A 25298-nucleotide genomic window follows, 5' to 3' on the forward strand; every position below is an offset into this window, starting at 1 on the left:
AAAAACATGTTACTGAACAGCCAATAGGAAAGATTACTTATCTTTAGTTTATCTATTAGTTTCATTTACCTTTTCTATTGTCCTTTTAGTCTCTATTTCATTCATTTCTGCTCTGGCCTTTGTTATTTCCTTCCTTCTGCCAACTTTGGGCTTCATTTGTTCTTTTTTTAGTTCCTTCAGGTTATGTTTTTTTATTTGAGATTTAAAAAAATTTTTGATGTAGGCATTTATTGTTATAAATTTGCCTCTTAGAACTGCTTTTGGTGCATGTCATAAGTTTTGGTAAGCTGTATTTCCATTTTCACTTGCCTGAAGGTTTAAAAAATTTTTTTTTCCTCTTTTCCTCTAGCCACAGCAATTAGGCAACAAAAAGAAAAGGCATCCAAATCAGAAAGAAAGAAGTAAAACTGTCACTATTTGAACATGACATGATATTATACACAGAAAACTCTAAAAACTCCACCAAAAATATTGTTAGAATAAATGAATTCAGTAAAGTTGTAGGACACAAAATCATTACACAGATTTCTGTGGTGTTTCCATACACTAATAATGAGCTATCATAAAGAGAAATTAAGAAAACAATTTACAACCACATTAAAAGGAATAAAATACCAAGGATTATATTTAACCAAGGAGGTGGAAGTCCTGCACGGTGAAAACTGTAAGGCACTGATGAAAGAAATTAAACACACAAATAAATGGAAAGATATTCTATGCTCAAGGACTGGAAGAAGTAATACTGTTAAAATGCCCATACTACCCAAAGCAATCTACAGATCCAATGCAATCCCTAATAAAATTCCAATGGCGAGAGATCCCCAGCCAAGACAGCAGAAGAGAAGGACCTGAGCGCACCTCCTCTCACGAAAACGCCAAAATCGCAAGTAGCTGCTGAACAACCATCGACAACAAAAACTAGAGCCTACCAAAAAAGATATTTTCAAAGACAAAGAAGAAGCCACCACAAGATGGTAGGAAGGGCGCTTTCATGACATCATCGAATCCCATACCCAGCGGGTGGGCTTACCCACAAACTGGAAAATAATTATGTCACAGATGTTCTCCCACAGGAGTGAGAGTTGTGAGCCCCATGTCAGGCTCCCAAGTCTGGTGGTCTGGCATCGGGAGGAGAAACCATCAGAGCATTTGGCCTTGAAGGCCAATGGAGCTTAAGTGCAGGGGCTCTACATAACTAGGGGAAACAGAGACTCTGCTCTTAGAGGATGCACACAAGGTTTCATATACACTGGAACCCAGCACAGCAGTAACTCCACATAAGCCTCAGTTGGACCTACCTACGAGTCTTGGAGAGTCTCCTAAGGAGGCGAGGGTCGGCTATGACTCAGTGGAGGGGCAAGGACACTGGTGCCAAAGGTCCCAGAGAATACTGATTGGCATGAGCTCTCCCAGAGGTCACCATTTTGGCATCAAGACCTGGCCCTACCCAACAGCCTACAGGCTCTAGTACCAGTACACCTCAGGCCAAACAACCAGCAGGATAGGAACACAGCCCCACCATCAGCAGACAGGCTGCCTAAAGCTGTGCTGAGCTCACAGCCACCTCTAAACACACCCATTGACACAGCCCTGCCCAGCAGAGAAACTCAACCCAGCTCCACCCACCAGAAGGCAGGCACCAGTCCCTCACACCAGGAAGCTTGCACAAGTCCAGGACCAACCTCACCCACCAGAGGGCAGACACCAGAAACAAGAGGAGCTACGGGTCCTGCAGCCAGCAGAAGGAGACCATGAAAACAGAAAGTTAGACAAAATGATATGGCAGTAAAATATGTTCCAGACAAAGGAACAAGATAAAAACCCACAAGAACTAAGTGAAGTGCAGATAGGCAACCTACCTGAAAAGAATTTAGAAGAATGATAGTAAAGATAAGCCAAGATCTCAGAAAAAGAATGGAGGCACAGATCGAGAAGATACGAGAGACATTTAACAAAGAGCTAGAAGATCTAAAGAATAAAGAAAGATGAACAATTCAATAACTGGAAAGAAAAATACACTAGTAAGAATCAGTAGCAGAGTAATTGAAGCAGAAGAAGAAATAAGTGAGATGGAAGACAGAATGGTGGAAAGCACTGCAGCAGAACAAAGAAAAAAATAATGTAAAGAAATGACAACAGTTTAAGAGACCTCTGGGACAACATTAAATGCACCAACATTTGCATTAGAGGGGTCCCAGAAGGAGAAGAGAGAGAAATGGCCTGAGAAAATATTTGAAGAGATTATAGCCCAAAACTTCCCTAACATGAGAAAGGAAACACTCATTCAAGTCCAGGAAGTGCAGAGACTCCCATACAGGATAAACCCAAGAAGGAACATGCTGAGACACATATTAGTCAAAGTGACAAAAATTAAAGACAAAGAAAAAATATTAAAGGCAACAAGGGAAAAGCAACAAATAACATACAAGGGAATCCCCATAAGGTTAAGGGACCCACTTCAGATCTAGGGACACAGACTGAAAGTGAGGGGATGGAAAAAGGTATCCCATGCAAATGGAATCAAAAGAAAGCTGGAGTAGCAATACTCATATCAGACAAATTAGACTTTAATTTTTTTTTTTTTGGCCACGCTGCACGGCATGTGGGATCTCAGTTCCCTGACCAGGGATCGAACCCTGTGCCACCCTGCATCAGAAGTGTGCAGTCTTAACCACTAGACAATCAGGGAAATCCCCCAAATAGATTTTACAAGAATGTTACAAAGAAACAAAGAAGGATATTACATAATAATCAAGGGATCAATTCAAAAAGATATAACAATTGTAAATATATATGCACCAAATATAGGAGCACCTCAATATATAAGGCAAACACTAACAGCCATAAAAGGAGAAATCGACAGTAACACAATAATATGGGGGGATTTTAACACCTGACTTACATCTTTGAACAGATCATCCAGACAGAAAATCAATAAGGAAACACAGGCCTCAAATGACACATTAAACCAGATGGACTTAACTGATATATATAGAGCATTCCATCCAAAAGCACCAGAATTCACTTTCTTCTCAAGTGCACATGGAACATTCTCCAGGATAGATCACATCTTGGGCCACAAATCAAGCCTTGGTAAATTTAAGAAAACTGAAATCATATCAAGCCTCTTTTCTGACCACAACGCTATGAGATTAGAAATCAACTACAAGGGAAAAAAAACTAAAAAAACACAAACACGTGGAGGCTAAACAATATGCTACTAAACAACCAATGGATCACTGAAGATATCAAAGAGAAAACCAAAAAATAGCTAAAAACAAATGAAAATGAAAGCATGACAATCCAAAACCTATAGGATGCAGGAAAAGCAGTTCTAAGAGGTAAGTTCACAGCAATACAATCTTACCTCAGGAAACAAGAAAAATCTCAAACAAACTAACCTTACGCCAAAAGCAACTAGAAAGAGAAGAACAAACAAAACCCAACGTTAGTATAAGGAAAGAAATCACAAAGATCAGAGCAGAAAAAAATTAAATAGAGACAAAGAAAACAATAGAAAAGATCAATGAAACTAAAAGCTGGTTCTTTGAAAAGATAAACAAAATTGATAAACCTTTAGCCAGACTCATCAAGAAAAAAAGGGAGAGGGCTCAAATCAATAAAATTTGAAATGAAAAAAGAGAAGTTACTATTAACACCGCAGAAATACAAAGATCATAAGTGACTACCTACAAGCAACTATATGCCAAAAAAAATGGACAACCTGGAAGAAATGGACAAATTCTTAGAAAGGTACAATCTTCCCAAACTGAACCAGGAAGAAATAGAAAATATGAACAGACCAATAACAACCACTGAAATTGAAACTGTGATTTTAAAACTCCCAACAGGGAATCCCCTGGTGGTCCAATGGTTAGGATCAGTGCTTTCACTGTGAGGGCCCAGGTTCAATCACTGGTTGAGGAACTAAGATCCCACAAGCTGCAGTGCAGCCAAAAACAAACAAAACAAAAAAAAACAAAAGAACTCCCAACAAACAAAAGTCCAGGACCAGATGGCTTCACAGGCGAATTCTATCAAACCTCCAGAGAAGAGCTAACACCTATCCTTCTCAAACTCTTCCAAAAAATTACAGAGGAAGGAACACTCCCAAACTCATTCTATGAGGCCACTGACACCCTGATACTAAAAGCAAACAAAGATACCACAAAAAAAGAAAATTACAGGTCAATATCACTGACGAATACAGACAAAAATCCTCAACAAATACTAGCAAACTGAATCCAACAGTACATTAAAAGGACTTTACACTACGATCAAGTGGGATTTATCCCAGAGATGAAAGGATTTTTCAATATCTCTATATCAATCAGTGTGATACACCACATTAACAAATTGAAGAATAAAAACCATATGATCATCGATAGATGCAGAGAAAGTTTTTCACAAAATTCAACACCCTTTATGATAAAAACTCTCCAGAAAGTGAGCATAGAGGGAACATACCTCAACGTAATAAAGGCCATACATCGATATGTCAAACCCACAGCTAACATCAGAGTCAATGGTGAAAAGCTGAAAACATTTTTTCTAAATCAGGAACAAGACAAGGATGTCCACTCTCGCCACTTTTCTTCAACATAGTTTTGGAAGTCCTAGCCATGGCAATCAGAGAAGAAAGAAACAAAAGGAATCCAAATTGGAAAAGAAGAAGTAAAACTGTCACTGTTTGCAGATGACATGATACTATACATAGAGAATCCTAAAGATGCTACCAGAAAACTACTAGAGCTCATCAATGAATTCCGTCAAGTTGCAGGATACAAAATTAATGCACAGAAATCTGTTGCATTCCTATACACTAAAAAAAGGTCATAAAGAGAAAATAAAGAAACAATCCCACTTACCATCGCATCAAAAAGAATAAAATACCTAGGAAAAAACCTATTCAAGGAGGCAAAAGACCTGTACTCTGAAAACTGTAAGACGCTGATGAAAAGAATCGTAGACGACACAAACAGATGGAAAGATATAACATGTTCTTGGATTGCAAGAATCAAAATGACTGTACTACCCAAGGCAATCTACAGATTAAGTGCAATCCCTATCAAATTACCAATGGCATTTTTTTTTTTGCAGATCTAGAACAAAAAAATCTTAAAATTTGTATGGAAACACTGAAGACCCCAAATAGCCAAAGCGATCTTGAGAAAGGAAAATGGAGCTGGAGGAATCAGGCTCCCTTACTTCAGACTATACTACAAAGCTACAGTCATCAAAACAGTATGGTACTGGCACAAAAACAAAAATAGAGATCAATGGAACAGGACAGAAAGCCCAGAAATAAACCCACACACCTATGGTCAAGTAATCTACAACAAAGGAGGCAAGAATATACAATGGAGAAAAGACAATTTCTTCAATAACTGGTGCTGGGGAAACTGGACAGCTACAGGTAAGAGAATGAAATTAGAACATTCTCTAACAGCATACACAAAAATAAACTCAAAATGTATCAAAGACCTAAATGTAAAGCCGACAGTATAAAACTCTTAGAGGAAAACGTAGGCAGAACACTCTTTGACATAAATCGCAGCAATATCTTTTTTGATCCCCCTCCTAGAGTAATGAAAACAAAAACAAACAAATGGGACCTAATTAAACTTAAAAGCTTCTGCACAGCAAAGGAAACCATAAACAAAATGAAAAGACAACACACAGAATGGGAGAAAATATTTGCAAACAATGCAACAGACAGGGGATTAATCTCCAAAATACACTAACAGCTCATGCAGCCCAACAGCAAAAAAATACACGCAACCCAATCAAAAAATGGGCAGAAGATCTAAACAGACATTTCTCCAAAGAAGACATACAGATGGCCAAAAGGCACATGGAAAGATTCTCTAATGATTAGAGAAATTCAAGTTGAAACTACAATGAGGTATCACCCCACACCGGTCAGAACGGCCATCATCAAAGTCTACAAACAATAAATGCTGGAGAGGTATGAAGAAAAGGGATCCCTCCTACACTGTTGGTGGGAATGTAAATTGGTACAGCCATTATGGAGAACAATACGGAGGTTCCTCAAATAACTAAAAATAGAGCTATCATATGATCCAGCAATCCCACTCCTGGGCATATATTCCGAGAAAACCATCCTTTGAAAAGATACATGTACCCCAATGTTCATTGCAGCACTATTTACAATAGCCAAGACATGGAAGCAACCTAAATGTCCATCAACAGAGGAGTGGATAAAGAAGATGTGGTACATATATACAATGGAATATTACTCAGCCATAAAAAAGAATGAAGTACTGCCATTTGCAGCAACACAGATGGACCTAGAGATTATCATACTAAGTGAAGTCAGACAGAGAAAGACAAATATCATATCACTTGTATATGCATCTTAAAAAATAATACAAATGAACTTATTTTCAAAACAGAAATAGACTCACAGACTTAGAAAACAAACTTATGGTTACCAAAGGGGAAGGGGCGAGGGGAAGGATAAATTAGGAGTTTGGGATTAACATACACTCTGCTATATATAAAATAGATAATCAACAAGGACCTACTGTATAGCACAGAGTAGTCAATACTCTGCAATAACCTATATGTGAAAAGAATCTGAAAAAGAACAGACACATGTATATGTATAACTAAATCACTTTGCTGTACACCTGAAACTAACACAACATTGTAAACCAAATACACTCCAATATAAAATAAAATTTAAAAAATAAAATGTGCTCTTAATAAAAAAAGTATATGTATAACTGAATCACCTTACTGTACAGCACAAATTAACACAACACTGTAAATCAATTATACTTCAATTTAAAAAAATAGTAAAATGTGAAAAAAATTCCAATGGCATTTTTCACAGAAATAGAATAAACCATCTTAAAATTTGTATGGAACCACAAAAGACCCCCACATACCTAAAGCAATCTCGAGAAAGAACAAATCTGAAGGCATCATGCTCCCTCATTTCAAACTACATAACAAAGCTGTAGTCATGAAAACAGCATGGTATTGGCATAAAAACAGACATAAAGATCAATGGAACAGAACAGCAAGCCCAGAAATAAACCCAGGCATATACGGTCACTTCATTTACAACAAAGGAAGCAAGAATATACAATGGAGAAAGGACAGTGTCTTCAATAAATAGTGTTGGGAAAACTGGACAGCCAACGTAAAAGAATAAAACTGTACCACTATCTTACACTGTACACAAAAATTAACTCAAAATGGATTAAAAACTTGAACATAAGAGCTGAAACCATAAAACTCCTAGAGGAAAACGGACAGTAAGCTCTTTGATATTAGTATTGGCAATGACTTCAGATTTGACACCAAAAGAAAAGGCAACAAAAGCAAAAACAAACAAGTAGGACTATATCAAACTAAAAGGTTTCTGCACAACAAAGGAAACAATCAACGAAGTGAAAAAGCAACCTATTGAATGGCAGAAAATATCTGTGAATCATTTATCTGACAAGGGGTTAATATCCAAAATATATACAAACTCAGACAACTCAAGAGAAAAACACTCAAGACTATTTTTCCAAAGAAGACATGCAGATGGCCAACTGGTACATGAAAAGGTGCTCAACATCGCTAATCATCAGAGAAATGCAAATCAAAACTACAACGATACAGCACCTCACACCTGTTAGAATGGCTATTATCAAAATGACAGGAAATAACAAGTGTTGGCAAGGATGTAGAGAAAAGAGAACCCTGGTACACTGTTGGTGGGAATGTAAACTGGAGCAGCTACTATGCAAAACATTATGGAGGCTCCTCAAAAAATTAAAAACAGAACTCCCATATAATTCAGCAATTCCACTTCTGGGTGTTCATCCAAAGGAAACAAAAACACTCACTCAAAAGGATATATGCACCCCTTGTTCACTGCAGCATTATTTATAATAGCCAAGATATGGAAATATGGAAAAAAACCTAAGTGTCCATCAATGGATGAACGGATAAAGAAAATATGATACACGTACACACACACACACACACCTATATAAAACAAAATGGAACATTCATCAGCCATAAAAGTGAAGGAAATTCTGCCATTTGCGACAAAATGGATGGACCTTGAGAGCACTATGCTAAGTGAAATAAGTCAGATAGAGAAATTAAAATACCATATACCACATAATCCCTCTTATATGTGGAATCTTAAAAAAACAATAACAAAAAAAAACAAACCCACAGGAAAAATGATCAGATTTGTGGTTATCAGAGGCAGAGGGTTGGGGGAGGAGGGATGATTGGAGGAAAGTGGTCAAAAAGTACAAACTTGCAGTTATCAGATAAATAAGTACTGGGAATGTAATGTACAACACAATGACTATAGTTAACACTGCTGTATGATACGTAGGAAAGTTGCTGAGAGTAGGTCCTAAGAGTTTTCATCACAAGGAAAAAAACATTTTTTTCTGCATATGAGATGATGGATATTAACTACCCTTATTGTGGTCATCATTTCATGATACATGCAAGTCAAATCATGCTGTACACCTTAAACATATACAGTGTTTTATGTCAATTATAATTCAATACAGTGAGAAAAAGAATGCTGTAGAGGGTAAGAGGTGGAAATTATAAACAGAACATATATCATGAATGTACAAACAAATTTAATGAGAGGCCAGAATGTGTTATTTAAAAAAAATTTTTTAAGCTGTTGCCCCACTCACTCTGCAGTAGGTGGCTTTGCAGCCCTCTACCATCAGACCAGAGGGGATTCTACCTAGGGACGTGGTCCATAGTCACAGGACACACAAGTAACACTATATCTGAACTCTGAAGTCCTGCATTTGAGCCCTGGTCTACTAGCTGTATAGCCTTAGGTAAATGGCTCACCTTCCCTAAGACTTAGCTTCCTCATCAGGAAAGTGAGATAAGGCAGGAGAACTGACTAAACGAGTGGCCAAGGCAGAGAAAGCGGCAAACCCTGTGCAAAGACCAGCTGCTCCTTCCCAGTTCTCACAGTCTGTCCACCTGGCAACCAACACCTGCCTCTTCCCTGCAAGGCGTGCAGCCCGGGACACGGTACTTCAGGTCTACACAGTTGCCTTGGGAGATGTCACTATATTCCAATCGTAACAACTGTGCCCTAAGTTTTCCTAAGGTCTGTAGTCTGCGATTATGTCCCTTCCTCACTTCCCGGTATTAAAATGCCCTTTCTTATATGAAATGGTGGGAGTACATGGTAGATTTTTTACACAACCTGGCCCAGGGAGGACAAAAGCTAGCAAGCAATACTTTGTTCATCTCCAAAATGACTGACATTTTATGGATGGCTAGTGGGAGGCTGCTGCATAGCACAGGGAGATCAACTCTGTGGTCTGTGATGACCTAGCGGGGTGGGAGGGAGGCTCAAGAGGGAGGGGATATGGGGATATATGTATACTTATAGCTGATTCACTTTGTTGTACCGCAGAAGCTAACACAACATTGGAAAGCAATTATACTCCAATAAAGATTTTTTAAAAAATGATTGGCAGCCGCATAGCACAGGGAGATCAGCTCGGTGCTTTGTGACCACCTAGAGGGGTGGGATAGGGAGGGTGGAAGGGAGACGAAAGAGGGAGGAGATATGGGGATATATGTATATGTATAGCTGATTCACTTTGCTATAAAGCAGAAACTAATACACCATTGTAAAGCAACTTTACTCCAATAAAGATGTTAAAAAAAAAAGATTTTGACATTTTAGAAATTCATATTGTTGTACAAATCCAAAAACTCCATGTATTGTGCATACACCCAGTTTTGTTTTGAGCAGCAGAAAACCTGTAAGGTCAGAGTCAGTGGGAGACGTATTTAAGAATCTGTAGAACTGAGTGTCCAAAAAGACTTGTGTGAAATTATCAACCCAAGATTACCTACGCCTAGTCTCATTTGCTCTGCTGTTCGAATCTCTGGAAATTTCATTAAAAAGTCAGCAAAATTTTGCAAGGATGGCAGCTTCTCAAAAGAACCAATCCTTTTTTTGGCATCCCTTACCAGAACATTAATCACTCATTTGCAGTTCAAATATTTCTCAAAAAGAAAGAGGCGTTCTCCCAAAATCATCTTGGGCTTTTTGCCAGGCAGTGAGGAGCAAGTGTATCTTCTTGATCGGGAAGAGTGATTCACATATGGGGGTGGAGTTCAACTGGGGTGGTAGAGTGGGTTTACGTTTGAAAAATCCTAGGTGAGATGACTATTTATCAAAACTTTTGGCAAAAACTGTCTTCTTGGAGATACCTTAAAGATTATCCTATGAATCTTGGTGAGCATTCTGACAGGGGTCTTAACCTTGAAGATTTAGGCAAAAATGGTTTCCTTTGAATCTTCGGTATTTTATGCATTTTAAAACCTTATTTTGGACTTCCCTGGTGGCGCAGTGGGTAAGAATCCGCCTGCCAATGCAGGGGACACGGGTTTGAGCCCGGGTCCGGGAAGATCCCACATGCCGCAGAGCAACTAAGCCCGTGTGCCACAACTACTGAGCCTGCGCTCTAGAGCCCGCAAGCCACAACTACTGAGCCCACGTGCCACAATTACTGAAGCCCAAGTGCCCTGGAGCCTGTGAGCCACAACTATTGAGCCCACGTGCCACAACTACCGAAGCCCAAGTGCCCTAGAGCCCGTGCTCCGCAACAAGAGAAGCCACCACAATGAGAAGCCCGCACACTGTAACAAAGAGTAGCCCCTGGTCGCAACAACTAGAGAAAGCCCATGCACAGCAACGAAGACCCAATGCAGCCAAAAAGATAAATAAAATTTAAACAAAACAAAAAAAAAATTCATTTGGGGCCAGCCAAGTCCCTCTTAAAAAAGTAAAATTAAAAAACGAAATAAAACCTTATCTTGAGACGAGTCCCCAGGCTTCTCTGAAACGTTGGGGACCCCACATGAAGGCCTGTCCCATCCTCTCTGGAAGAGCCAGGCATGCGCCCCTCTGTGCCAGGAGCCCTCTCCTCTCAATCACTTAAATGCCTTGAGTGTTACCTTACCAGAGAAGCCTCCCCTGAGCACCTATGTAAGACAACACTGCCAAGCCATCACTCCACTTTATTGTGGCCGGAGCACCACTTGCCCCCGCCTTGTGCAGTGACTCTACCTCCCTCACTAGACCAGAGCTCCCTGAGCACCAAGGTGCTGTACCCTCACTACCAAGAAGGGGAACAAGCACATGTAGATGTGATAAATATAGATCGAATGGATGCATCTTCTTTCAACAACTCAGAGTCAAATGTGTAAATAAGTCCAGTCTTGAAATTTCTTAATGGGATAATATGCTGTATATGGGAGTAACAGCCATCACAGTTAAAAAATACACTCTCTGCTTCAGTAAGTCCACCTTGAGGACTTTCTCCTACAGACACACTTGCACTTACGCACAGAGACCCACACACAGTGATGGTTACTGCAGCACTGTCTGTCAGAATGGACAGGAGGAACAATCCATAGAGAACTGGGTACATTGCTCCTGCCTACAGTATCAGTAACTGGAGTCACACCATGAGAGACTAAAGCAGCTCCACACGCCAAGATGAGTAAGAACTGCCAAGGGAGTAACAGCAGCAGCTGACATGTGTGCCAGACACTGCTGTAAGCATTTCAAATGAATTCTCTTTTAAGCCTCCCAACCACCCTGTGTTATACCTCCATTTTACAGATGAGGAAGTTGAGATACCAGAGAAATGAAGTAACTCCCCCAAGTCACACAGCCAGCAACTGGCAGAACTGGAATATAAAGCCAGGTGAGCTGGCACCAGTAACCACTGACACCACACTGCCAAAACAGTGGGGAACACGACACACACACACACACACACACACTCTCTCTCTCTCTCTCTCTCTCTCTCTCTCTCTCTCTCTCTCTCTCTCTCTCTAAAGGCCAGTAGGATGGGGAAGACTTTATGTATCTGTATGCTTTTTATGTGCTTAGACTTTCTGAAAGGGTACAATGAAAACTCATTCCAGAGACTGCTCTGGGGAAAAGTGGGAGGACTGTGAGTGAGATTTTATTACCGCACACTCTTTGTACCATCCAAACTCTCACACATATTACCTACACAAAGACATTATGCAAACATTCACTAGAGTCAGTAAATTGTAGGGCTGGAATGGACCCCATCATTTCACGGTGGGGGGTAAACTGAGGCACAGACTTGCCTGAGGCCACCCAAGTAGAAGGAGGAACCCCAAGGCACTGCCAGGGCCCCGGATGCCCAGCCCCTGGTGGGTTCTGTCGCCTTCTCTAACAGTTTCCACTACGGCTGACTCAGCTGTCACAACTGGAGACTTTCAAAACCTTCCAATTACATAGAATTGGGGGAAAAATTATGATTTGGAATTCAAGTGTTGACACTTGAAAAATACCAACTCCCTTTCACTACAAGTGCTTTAGCATGTTACTAAGGCTTTGTCTGCATGTCTCTGGAAAGGTTATTTTCAGAACATTCCACTTCAACCTGGAGATGCAGGGTTCTCCGCTGTTTCTGGGAGCTGGCACCATAATTTACAATTAAACAAATGTTTTGAAAATTAGCTGTTCACGGTTCCAATTTCAGCTTCCCCCAGGGTTTAATGTTAGCCAAATACTGGTACAGTAAGCAGACAGTGTGTTTTATTGTGTAGAAGAAAAACAGACCACCATAACAGACTTCCTGCTTTTGTAATCAAGGGAAAAGCTGGGTGTTCGAGTGATTATTGGCATATGGTTATTAGAAACACTGAGTTCCAAATATAGCTACTAGAAGCTAAAGACACACACACACACACACACACACACACACACACCATATATTTCAAGTCCAAAAAAGAAAGAAAAAGCATTCATAGTGTTTGGGAAGTTGGGAAAGTTACGGGGCAAAAACTATGACAGAAGACTGGGGGTGACAGGGAGCAAGGTGCAACCCAGGGTTGCCAGAGACACTCGGGTTGGAGAGGTGCCACAGTTCTGCCCCTGCTGGCCCCCTGCTCTGTGGGCAGCCAGCTCCCTGAGGCCCATAATCAAGAGATGATGGATTTGACATCTTCATCTTCTTTTTTAACATTTAAAGGGGGATGCACAGGCACTTTCCCCTGCCTTCCCTGTCCTGCACCTCCCCCCACATGCAAATGTTGTAAGGGAAAAAAGAAACAGTTCAATCTGCTAATTTTATAGTCAGCAGGAATGAGTAACAGCACTCTGTGAAATCCCCCACCTGCCCTGAGCCTCCTCCAGGGCTTGTGAGCAAGGTGGAGTGCGGTGTCTGGAAATAACTTACAGGACACTCTCCAGTATCGGGTTTCTCTCTCAAAGAGCTGGGAGTGGTTCTGAGCCTGGTGGGGTAGGGTGGGGTGGGGGGCGTCTGTTGGCAAGAGGAATTTAGATTTTGTCGTTTTCAGGGAAGTGTTTGTCCACACCCAGAAGGATGTACAAAAAATACAGCCTCTTAACACCTCAACTAAAGAGAGTCCAAAAACACAAACAGTGTGGGTGGGAGATGAGAGGTCACAGAAGGTGCCCCCCATGTGGTGAAGGCCTGCCTGATACCTGGATGGGCTCAGAGGAGGGGACATGCTGGGAGGGCGGGCTGGCATGTGGCTCCGGGTCACTGCTCCTGGACCTGTTCTGGGAAGGTGTCCTCACCAGCTCACTCTGGTGAGGGCTTTGGGTTCTAGTAAGAATGTCCTGACACTGACACGACACTGCATTAGGGCTTGCAGGGCGTTTCCAAGGGGATATTACTGGGGGTCTTACAAAATGGGGAAGCCACCTTCTGCCAGAGATAATTTCCTCTTAGTCTGGCTAGAGGCCAGAAGGATGACTCCTGAGGGGGCACCCCAGGGCAGGGCAGGGTGGAGCAGGCTTTAGATTCCATTTTATTAAACACAGAGCTGCGCTGTTCCTAGTTTGCTGGCCCTGGAGTCTGTGACAACAGCTGAGAGGCAGGGCCCAGCGAGGAAGAAACAGAAACCATGTGTCCCAGTTACCCTGGAGTCTCAGACAGGTGAATGCAACCAGCCATAGGTGTGGACCTCCCGAGGGTGGACCAGGAAGATCCTGGCTTGGGATTAGTTGGCCTGCCCCATCCCAGAAGACATTAGGTCACACTCATGAGAAGGTTTCGCTCCCCACAGAAAGACCAGCACCTATGAGCTAGTCTCAATCCAAGCTGGGTCTGGCAGGAAGTGCCCAAATAACGCATCTATTTTCCTCCTTAACAAGGTGGTCATTTCAAAGAGCTAACCGTCTGAACCATCCCTGCTGGAACAGGCTCGGAGGAGGACATGCAGCCATGGCAACACAATGACAGTTCTGGGCACGTCAAGGGCAAGCGGGAAGCTGGCACCTCTGGGCAGGACTCGATTGCTGTCGCTCGCACAGGGAAGCTCCTGTACACACGTGTCCCACCCCATGGGCGTGAGCATCTCCTGGAAGGGTGGGCACCAGGTCCCTCCAGCCTGGGGCTATCTGCCCCAGCACCTCCCCACATCCCCCTTGCCTACAGAAATCTAGTCCCCAACTTGTGTCCAGACTCTGGCCACTTGAGCTGGACTAGCCCTCTGTCACCAGCTCCATTTGTTCCATAGGCCCCCACCCCAGAGGGGAATGAGCCCTCAGTAGGAAGGGGAGCCCACATGACCCCGCCTGCCGGCACCCGCCCAGCCCCACACTCCACACGTCCCTGCCAAATCACCTACGCACCTTGGATTTCCGGGCCCCTTTCTTGCCCCCTGCTTTCTTAGACACGGGCTTCTTCTGGGACGGAGACTTGGCCTTTTTGGCTGGGGGTGGTGTGATGATGGCTTCCAACTTCCCTTTCGATCCTCGTTTCTTCGCTAGCAACTCCGGATGGATGTTTGGTAACACTCCCCCGCTGGCGATGGTGACTCCTTTTAGCAGCTTGCAGGAAAACCAAGTAGTGGATGGTGAGCCAGACCAGCATGTCCGTGACCTTCAAGAACTCAGCCCTGCCCCCCCACCATGCTCTTGCTTTTGGTTGGTAGAGCTCCCTCCTCCATGGCATCTACAAGGAGGCTGACAGGACCCTGGCTCACAACACGGGGAGCAAGTCTTCGGAGTCCCTCACTCAGGTGGAGTTTCCAAACCATCTTTCTTCCAAGGAGAGCCAAATACCTTGTTTCATTCCCCTCCCCCAAACCAATAAAGTCTTGGGAAAAACTGCCATGAGGGGGATGGGGAAGCTGCTAATAGTCCAAAATGCAGTCCACACCCTTGATAGCCAGCCAAACAGCACCCTCCCTCTGGACAGACAACTCTTGGGCAGCAAGACTGCTTGCTGGTGTGTCTGGGTGGGGGAGGGAAAGGAGAGCCCATACCTGATTCAGCTCTTCATCGTTGGCCACAGCCAGCAGGATGTGCCGGGGCGTGACCCGGCCCTTCTTGTTGTCTCTTGCTGCATTGCCAGCCAGCTCCAGAATCTCCGCTGTGGGGAGCAGAGGGGAAGGGCATGTGGTCACGTTAAAGCATCAGAGAACCGTGTGCATCCTCCCGGATCCCCTGTTCTTGGTGCTAGGAATGGGAGCAGGCAATCGGCTTCCCGAAGCAGCTACTCCGAGCTACGAAGCTGCAGGCGGTCTGCCTGGCAACACCTGGAGCCAAGTCACAGAGGTGTTGAGAGGCAAAGCTGAGTGGGGCTAGGAAGACCCCTGGTCCAACCCCTTTGTTGTGGACATGAAGACACTGAAGCTTAGAGAGGAGAAAGGACCACCAGCTGAAGGCCCTCAGTGAGAAGTGGTAGAGCTGAGATTTGAAGCCCTTTCCCAGAACAGGGCTGCCCACAGTCAGCACTCCAGACATCACCAGCACCAACCCCGTGGAGCCAGCAGCGTGGCCCTGAGACTGAACTGTGCATCTTGAGCAATGGGTCATACATGGGTTTACAGGACTTCAAGGGGTGGTGGCATATTACTTAGTAAATTTCTGTTAATGGAACCAATGTTGAACGCCTGTACATTCAGATTCAAAACTAGAAGGATATGACTGGACCCTTTACAAAGTCAACATCATAAAAACATAAAACAAAAAAGTTGGGGTGTAGTAGATTAAAAGAGGCTGTACAGCCACAACAGCCAATTACATATAGTATCAATCCTTGATGGGATCCTGACTGCAAGAAAAGCTATAAAAGTCATTCTGGAGACAACTGAGGAGATCTGAATGTAGGCCAGATATTAGACACAAAGGACTTATTGGTTTTCTTGGGTGTGATAATGGTATTACCACTCTGAAGGGAACATCTTGTCCTTAGGAGATACATGATGAAGTATTTAGGGGTGAAGGGTCTTGGTGTCTGCAATTTACTCAAATAATCCTGAAAAAGTCTACAGAGGAAAACAAATGTGGTGAAATACTAACACTTGTTAAATCCAGGAGTGATGTAAGAGAGTAAGACGTCAGAGAGTTCCTCTCTCAGCTTTCTGTATATTTGACTTTTTCCACAAAATAATAAAAAACCTAGAAGGATATGAGCCTGACTTAGAGTTGTTGCTATGTTAGAGTTTATTGACCAGTCCTTTGGGGCAGGGTTCGCCAGACAAGAAGACAGGCTCTTCCACAGCACCAAAGATGGGGAAAATTAGGAAGTACCCTTTGGCAAGAGATTTTTTTCTCCTTGGTGGCCCAGTTCTCTTTTTAAGTGTCAACCTCATCACTTTCACCTCATTTTCTTAATGAGAAATGCAGACCGTCCTAAAATGTATCTTACACCCTCACTCCTGCAATTCTGTCCACGCCGCAGCCCTGCCTGTAATATCCACCTAGCCCTCCCTTCTAGGCTCAGCTCAAGTCTGACCTCTTCCTGGTACTAAAGGATTTCTAATATTCGAAGTTATGTTGCAAACACTAGATGACTCCAGCAAAATGAAAACTCGGAATCATTATAAAATAACTAGGGAAAAAATTCTAGCTACATTAAAACCACGTATTTAAAACTTACAATATTACATGGTTTATGTTGTTAAGAGGTACTAACAGCTGAACCCAATGCAAAAACTAGTCTGTGTGTCAAGCTGAAAAGCTGCTTGGATACTCACACCTGGATCACACGGATTCAATGCCTAAATCCAAGGCAGGAATTCATTTACTCAATAATCACTGCACTGATGATACTTGGACACCAGAGGCAACTGAGGCCCCTGCCTGCTTGATGCTCCCAGGCCATAGGGGTCCCTCGCCTTGAATGTCACATGAGCAAGTCACTAGAGTGAGGCCCGGGGAAGAAGGGGAGATAATCAATACACTTCCCACCCTCATCCATTAGGCTCCACAGGGCTGTTCCCCATACAGCCTGAGTACAGGCCCACCTGTCAATTTCACGGAAGCTTCCCTATAATTGATGGTGACTGTGTGTCCTGAAGCCCAGAGGAGATGACCCTGTCATGGCCAAGCAAGAAAGGGTGCTTGGGATGCCTAAGTGACCTGATGCCCATGTGCAGAAATGAGCCCAGCTTGGCCTCCATTCTCCCACGTTCATGCAGGAGGCAGCACATCTGCAATGCTGTTGTCCAACTCATTGCCTGTGAGGAAGTGAAGCCGGAGCCTGACGCAACAGGAGCCTGACCCTGGGAGTAAGGGCACAGGAAGGAGAGCCAGCCACAGCCAGCCCAAGGGGCAGGCAGGCTGGAGAGGGCAGTTGGCACCACTGAGCTGTAGCCCACTTGGCTGGCTTCCTGGCCTCCACCACCCCCTTACCTCCCCAGCCTTCCTCCACTTTGAGGCCACAGGAAACGCGGGACCATCAATATCTACAAAGCCAGAATATACAGGAGGAGGCTGGGGGATTACAACCTTCTCCCCATAATGTGCTAAGAATGCTTTACCTGGCCCTCATTTAAAAAGAGAGAGAGAAAGAGAAGGAGAGAGAGAGACAGAGAGAAACCCACAATAGTGTCCTAAGCCCATCCATTTGGCAAGAAGATCGTTGGAAATTATGGTTTCTCGGGAAAGTGGAAGTGGCCTGTTTTCTCTTCCTGCCCAGAGTATTGGTGCAGGCTCTCCCAAAGAGAAGGCACAGTGGCCGCTGGTGGAGGGTGGGGGGAAGAGGCAGGCGGTCTTTTTATTTTTGGCATCACTACTTTATCTTTTGTGCGGGGAAGGTGCGGATGATGAATGCAAAGACCTGGAGGGTGGAGAGGGGTCACCAGAACTACAAGTGTGTTTGGGCCCCTGATTTGGGTGAGGGACAGGCAGTATGTAACACAAGCAAGTAAAGCAGTGCACTGAGTTCTAAGTAGCACCCACAGCTGAGAAACAGGACGCTCAGTTCTCCCCTGGACTACCACTGGCTCCCCCGCCACCCTCACACCGTGTCTGCAATCGCAAATAGCCTGAGTTTCTCCACTTGGGAAATTTCAAGGACTGTGCTCACTTACTGCTAATTCAGCCTGGACTCAGGGATGCCAAACTGGATCCACCTGGGAGTAATAACAAGGTGGACATGGAGGGGCTGGAGAGGTGTGTGGAGCGGGGTGAGGAGTGTTCTAACTCCTCAGAAAGAGGTGGGCTGGGGTGTCCTTCCTGTCATTCCTGACTTCTTCACCAAGGAGCCAGAAAATCCAGGACTCCTTCCTTTCTGCAAAACCCCAGCTCACTTTTGATCTGCGAAGACCAAGATAACTGGCCCTCCCACTCCCTATCTTCAAAGAGAGGACCCTCAGCCCTGTGGAGAGGGAGGGAGCTGCGTCAAGTGGGGTAACAAAGAGGGGAAGAGATTCACATCTTGGCTGGTTGCACAAGAGCTTTATCTTCTGTTTACTGCTGCATGTTTTCCAGTTGGATAGTTACCACCACAACGGCGGCTTCGGTCAAGGGACACACAAGAGGGAGCACCTCAGAGACACACCTTTTATGAGAAGTGTGTTCCCCGCTCCTCCCCAGGCAGAGGGCTGGGGAAGTTGACAATAGCCCAGAGAGATGGAGGACGCACACAAAAGTAGGAACCCAGAGCACAAACTCGCCCCTTGCCAAGTATTCAGTAATACCAACCCCCCTTCATTCTCAGTCCAGTGTTAGAAACGGCAATCATAAAGGGCTTTCCTGGCTAAGAGAGGGCTGCCTGCTGCAGTGGGAGAGGAGAGGTGCAAACTGCCAGCAACTCAACAAGATGGATCAGTTCCCATCTGCTCTCCAGGGCATGTTTGTGGGAGGGCAGGAGAGAGGGTGGTGAGTGCTGAGGAACTGGGGCAGGGCACACGCCACCGAAGCTGATTTTCTGATTAAGTTTCCTTCCTAGTAAGTGATCCTCGGCTTTGCAAATGATAGCAAGGGCAAATTCATGGAAGCCCTAGGCTCAGGCCTGTGCCTGGGTTCCTGCCACTATACCCACCGCCCGCGGGGATGGGCCTCTCACCCCCACCAGCAAGGGGGCCGCCTCCCGGGCTAGGCCGGAGCCAGCTTCAGCTCTGCCTCGACTTGAATGGAGCCCGTGCCTCCCTACCAGGGAGGGGTTCCTGCACATGATTAATCTTGCATTTTGGAAGGCTTTGTGCATCTCTAAATTTTTTTGCCTCTGGCTGTTTTAAGAGAAAAGGGATTCTGAGAAAGAGAACCAGGAAAGCAGCACATCTACAGGCGCAAATTCTTTTCTCCACAGTTTCCAGAGCTCCATGCTTGGATCCTGCCTCAGAAAGAGGTTCAGGAGCCACAGCCCTGAGGTTGTAACCCAAACAAATGGAACCCGTTAAGAAACCTGAGGAACCTGGCAAAGAGCAGTAATGGGGAGAAGAAACAAACCCCTGACCAGGTCCTCCACCCCTCAAGCCAAGTCTTCCTGACCAGTGACAGTCTAATTTTGATACCGCCGACCAGCACTGGGACTGGTTTGGGGCTCAGAGCACGTGGGGTCACTCTGGGGAGGACCCTCAGTGTGGTGAGGTTCCCCAGTTATAAACACTGCAAGGAGGGACAGGTTGAATGATGAGCTACACCAGCCACCTTGTGAGATAGTTTCCTGTTTTAAGATCTTTTTGTTTAAGATCTAATTGGCAGAACACCAGAGTGTCTCTGGCTCCGACTCCTGGCCAGAGCCAGTCCCTGGTGAGCGGTGAGTCGCTGGCTCCATCATATGCAGTGGCCTGGCCCAGCGACGTGACCTTATTCTCTCCTCAGAGCGGCAGGCACGGCAGAGGCACCCCTGGGCCCACCATTCCCCAGCCGCGTGGAACGCAATTGTTTTAAGGCCACTTGACGAAATTCCCACAGCCTTGAGTAACAGCATTATTTGGCAGCCTTCTCAGCTACAGCCTCAGCTACAGCCCAGCTGTCTGAACATGAATACCTCTGACAGGTCTACTTTCCAAGTTCACCAAGAGACCAAAGGTTTAGAGTCTTTCCCCCCGCCCCCAAACGCCTGAACTGAGCCCTATCTGTTGTACTGAAGCATTCTATCTCCCTTCAGGGAGCTGAAGTCATGGTTGGCAGAGTTAGACTCCTAACAGCTAACAGGTGATGTGTGGAGGCCGCACCAAAGGCTAAACACAGACCTTGCAAAGGAAAGAGACGGGGGCTTCTACAGAACTGCTTGAAGCGTCTCCTCTCACAAAAGCAATACTGAAAAGAACAACCAGAAATCAAAGGAAAGCAAATGTTCACGTAATCCCAAGGAGAAAACAGGTATCTGCTACAAAGCCGACAGCATGACAAGGAATCTGTTTATCGTATTTCTTTCCATTCATCAGGCTGCCATCAGCAGTTCATTGAGTTCAGAACTGTTTTATGCCATTCTGGAAGGCCTTAACCCAATCAACCCCAATCGGAGAGCGACTGCTAAGCGTTTCCTGCGTCCTGACTGCACCACAGTTTCCTCCAATTCCCTCAGCAGCCCAGCATCCACCGGCCCACATCGCACCTTTTCGGGAGATGAGTGGCAGGGGTTGAAGCCCGCTGAGCCGTCAGCTTGGAGCACCGGGGTCTTGCCTGCGGGCCAGAGCAAAGCTCTCTAGTCTGCCTGTCCCAGGGGCCTCCGAGGAAACAGGGGTTCCACAGAGAAAATAAAACCTACAGCAGTAATTGAAGGTGGTTATGGTCTGTGCAGAAAACAAGGTATTTTGTAAGAATGAACCATTCTGTTGCTTTTCTGCAGATGTTCCGAGTCTCATACAAACTTGTCCACTGCTGTTAAGCCATGACAGATCCCCTCCTCAGGGCCCATGAGCCAAGGGTCCAGGAGGCAGCATCTGGTCCAATCTCCCACCTTCCCCACAACGTCTCCCAGTAAGAAAGAAACACAGCTTAATATGAGAGTTTCTAAAGTAAGCTAATTGTTTTTGGTATTTCAAAATAAAAAATTAGTAATTTTGCATTATTCACCTCAACAAAAAAGAGATTATGATTCTTGGCAAATATACCTTCATCTAAACCGCCAACCTGCCTGGTGCGTGAATATCTTGCCTTTCAGGAAAGCCTTGCTCTTCCTTCCCCAAGTCTCTAGCGATTCCGTGTAAGCTCACCTCCTAGGTCTGTCTTCAGTGGCGGCAGCAGCCCCGAACAGCACCATGCTGAAGCCGGGGGCGTGCTGTCAAACAGCCTGGGTGTGAATCACAGCTGCTGCACTTAGCTGTGAGAGTTGCCAAGACACACCTGTGCCTCAGTTTCTCATTCTATCAAAGGGGATGATAATTGAGGTCACCTCTAGGCTTGTGAGGATTAATGAGTTACCAAACGACATGCTTAGAACACTCGGTAAACGTAAGCTCCAAATACTGATGCTACAACCACACACTTTATCTTTTAAAATAGAGTATAACAGGCTTGATTTCTATGGGAAGGAAACTATACTTTCTTTTCCTCAGTTTCCTCTAACAAAATAACTGGCTGGCTGGCTGGCTAGGTGGATAGATGGGATGTACGTGAGAGCCAAGAGGAGGAGAGAAGCAATATGGAAAACCTGGCGTTTCCTCCCCTGATAGTTTACCCTTTGCTGTTACACTTAACAGTTTACATATGTCTGAAAAATGCACTTGAACCCGCTTAACCTCGGTGCTGCCAGACTTGCCTTGATATTACGCAGCACCCAGGGTGGCCCCACAGGCATCCTCTGCCTAAGGATGGGGTCTGGGGCTTTTGTCTGACTCAGCAGGGGGTAGCGTGGCAAGGGCAGGACCAAAGCCAGCTGCTGAGGCAGCTCAAGTCAAGGCCCCAGAAGGAAGGCGGAAGGACGAGGTGGCTGGGGAAGCCAGAGGAACCTGCTCTGACCCAGGGCCTGGCTGACAGCCGGGCAGGGCCCTCTCCCCACCGCTCACTGCTTTCAAGGACTCAAAATTAATTTACAAGGAAATGGTTAATATGTATGTTTGTTTTGATATGGAAAATCACAGCCATTTGTTCTTAATTCATCTCAGGAAGGGGTGAACAATCAGAGACGTCTGCTGACAAGAAATGATTTGAAGAGTGTAATGTAAAGAGGAAACGCATTTAAAGAGCCCTGACATGGTGCCACTTCCCAGATGGACTTTTAAAGGGGAAACAAGGAGCAGAGCAGGGCTTTGGTAGGCGGCCATCCGGTGGGGGGCAGAGGCCACGCCTGTCGCCTGCGCTTAAGCCGCGCTGACACGTGTTCTTGGAGATGTGGCACAGCTTTGCCTCCTGGGAGTGGAATTGGCGACCAGATCCGAGGGAGACATTTTTTTCTACCCTTTTGGCGCTGTCTGAGTTTATCTTGTGCACAATTTATCTTTTCAAAATGTAAAAAGTAAATTGAAAACACAGCATAAATGAGAAATGGCAACTATGCTATATGCCACCCCACTGGCCTTGGCAACTGCATGTCGTAAGCACCCTCCTGCCTTGACATCTGTCCCAGCCTGCTTAATTCTGCTTCTGGAAAAAAAAACCTGACCACATGAAGACGTTTTAGGTTCTTTCATAACTGACTGTTTTTAGAGCGATATGAGTGTGTCATAGTAGGGGAGGCCCCGAAAGGGGCTGCCGCTCCTGGGGTCACCTTTACTAGCCCAGCCCTGTCTGCCCAAACGAATTCCCAATGCTGAGGGTCACTTGTCTAAGGATTTGCCTAAGCTCTGTCACCCAGGATTGCACCTCCCCTTCACTAAGAGGACAATGAAGGGACATCGGGCAAAACCCTTTGGCCCTTCAGTCCACCCTCAGTGCTGCTGAGTGCTACAGCCACCCCACACCCGACTAGGCACTACCCTCCACTCTCCTCACGGCGGCCGTCTGGTGCTTCTCCCGCAGGACCTCTGTGTCCAGCTACAGGCAGCACCTCCCACACTGACCAGACTGCCCCTTCCCTACAGCCCAGCACACGTCCCTCCAATGGCCATCACCCCTCTTGTGCTCATGCACCTCCTTCCTGTCAGGGACTACTCGTCCGTCCAGGCCCATCCCGCAGGACCCCTGTCCCGTTTGCCCACGGCAGGCCACAGGGCTGTCTCTCGCCTGGCACACCCACACCACGTGCCCTTTGGCAATCACCTGTGACTGTGCAGGGCCCGCTCCTCCCGTGAGTCCACATCTGCCTCCTCGGCCAGGCTGCTGCTCTGGGGAGGACAGGAGCCAGCCATGGAGGCCTGGGCGTATCCCATCCTCCTGAGATGTCCACTAAAGGCAGAGGAGATGCAAAGTGCCCTGAGTAATCCCAAGCCCCAGGGCTCTCCTTTTCACTGCTAAGATTTCAGCTCCATTGAGAGCCTACAGAAATGCTCTTCTAGAGATGAGTTATTGTGCTGAGTGACCTTGGAGAAGTTATTTAAACTCCTCGAGCCTCAATTTCCTCCTAAGCAAAATAGGTGGTTTGAGGATTCAGTGAGTTACCAGATGTAAAGCACTTAGCCAATGCCTGACACATAGTAAATGCTCAATGTATGGCAGGCGTTTTATTACCTAAACCGTCCCGCCTTTGCCTGCGTGCAAAGCACTGTCCTCTGTGCCCCAAAACTCACATTTTGACAAGCCACAATTTTAATCTGGGAGGGAGACTGCCGGGGCCTGGGGCAGAGGTGGGAGAGCAAAGAAAACAATGCTACTGGAGTTAAAGACCTTCATTTTCTGAATGAACCGCAGATCTTGACTTGCAGCGGTCAATATCCAGATTTACAGAGACAACAGAGAAATGTTAACCAAAGACTACCTCAGTTACCCATTACCACAGGGAGCATCAATCAGGATATCGACGGCAAAGGAAGCCGATAGATTAGCCTTTTCCAGAGGCCCTGGGTTTCCACATGGTTCTCACAGTTCTGCAGACAAGAAATGTCGGCTCTGGCAGAGGAGGAGCCTCCTTCTATAAGGAGGACATATGTAAATGTCTTCTATCAAGGCCATTCGACACATGTGCCCCTGTAGACCTCACAGGCCTCTTTAAGTACCAGGGAACACATGTTTTCTGGCCACTAGATGGAGGGCACTTGTCTAAAAAGGAAGAAGGTGGGGTGGAAGATAAAGGAAGAGAGCGGGAGGGAGGGAAGGTGGAGGCAGGGTCAGAGCTGTAGGCTGGCGGAGCAGCCTGGCAAATCCGAGGAGAGTGTGTGTCATCCCCTTGGCAACCAGAACTGGAGGGGGTGGTGGGAAGAGGGAGAGAGAGAGAGGCTGACTGTGGTTAGTATCCTTTGGGTTTGTCTTCTTGCTAGAACTTATTTATAGTTCTGAGGAGTGGCTTTTTGCTCTCATGGTATTTTATTCTGGGTTGACTAAACAGAGAAGCCCTCAGGCAGGGAAAGAAGTAAGAGGGCTATAAATATATTTTATTAGTTGCTGATATTTTAACGGGAAGATATTGAGAGAAGAGATATTTGTAGAATTCTTACCTATTTCCTCCTCCTCTCAGTAAGTTAAGTAGTTCTTTTAAAGCCATTCTTGATGGTCATCCACAGGGGGACCCAGGGGGACCTCAAGCACCTCTCCTGGGATGCTGCTACTTTAATCAGCTGGGCAGCTCCCGGCTTCCTCTATTATTCGAGGTGCAGCTGGAGACATCCTTTTGTGGCAGGAGTGAGAGATCAACTCTTGAAACACTCCCAATGCCTTCCTATTTGCCACCAACAGTTGCCCTGCCACTTGCCTCTCCTCAGGCAGGTCTGGTCCACAACGCCCTGGTGTTAATCCTAATTATGCATCATTAAAAAAATCCAGGGGTCTAGTTCAACTCTCATCCTTACCCATTTCCTGGCAGCATCTGACATTACCTACATTCCCCCCTCCAGAAATTCATCCTTCCTCTAACTAGTCTTCTTACCCTTCAACAAAAACCTATGTGCTGAGCAGCTGAGTACACAGTGATGAGGGAGGGGGTAGGGAAGGCACAGTCCCAGCCTTGGGGGTCACTAATATGTCCTCAGGGATG

The 25298-nt window shown here is 45.4% G+C and overlaps 1 protein-coding gene across 5 annotated transcripts in view; it reads right to left on the reverse strand.

Moving 5' to 3' along the window:
• LOC132486348 (core histone macro-H2A.1) overlaps positions 1 to 25298 on the reverse strand; it is an 80512-nt gene that overhangs the window by 33911 nt on the left and 21303 nt on the right. For all 5 annotated transcript variants that reach the window (XM_060093387.1, XM_060093385.1, XM_060093386.1 and 2 more), the window contains exons 3-4: positions 15319 to 15425; positions 14684 to 14881 (exon numbers count right to left, since the gene is read on the reverse strand). In XM_060093387.1, the coding sequence (XP_059949370.1) occupies positions 14684 to 14881; positions 15319 to 15425 (305 nt within the window). The remainder of the gene's footprint in view (positions 1 to 14683; positions 14882 to 15318; positions 15426 to 25298) is intronic.

Source organism: Mesoplodon densirostris, chromosome 3 (genome assembly GCF_025265405.1).
Source record: "Mesoplodon densirostris isolate mMesDen1 chromosome 3, mMesDen1 primary haplotype, whole genome shotgun sequence".
Classification (NCBI taxonomy): Eukaryota; Metazoa; Chordata; class Mammalia; order Artiodactyla; family Ziphiidae; genus Mesoplodon; species Mesoplodon densirostris.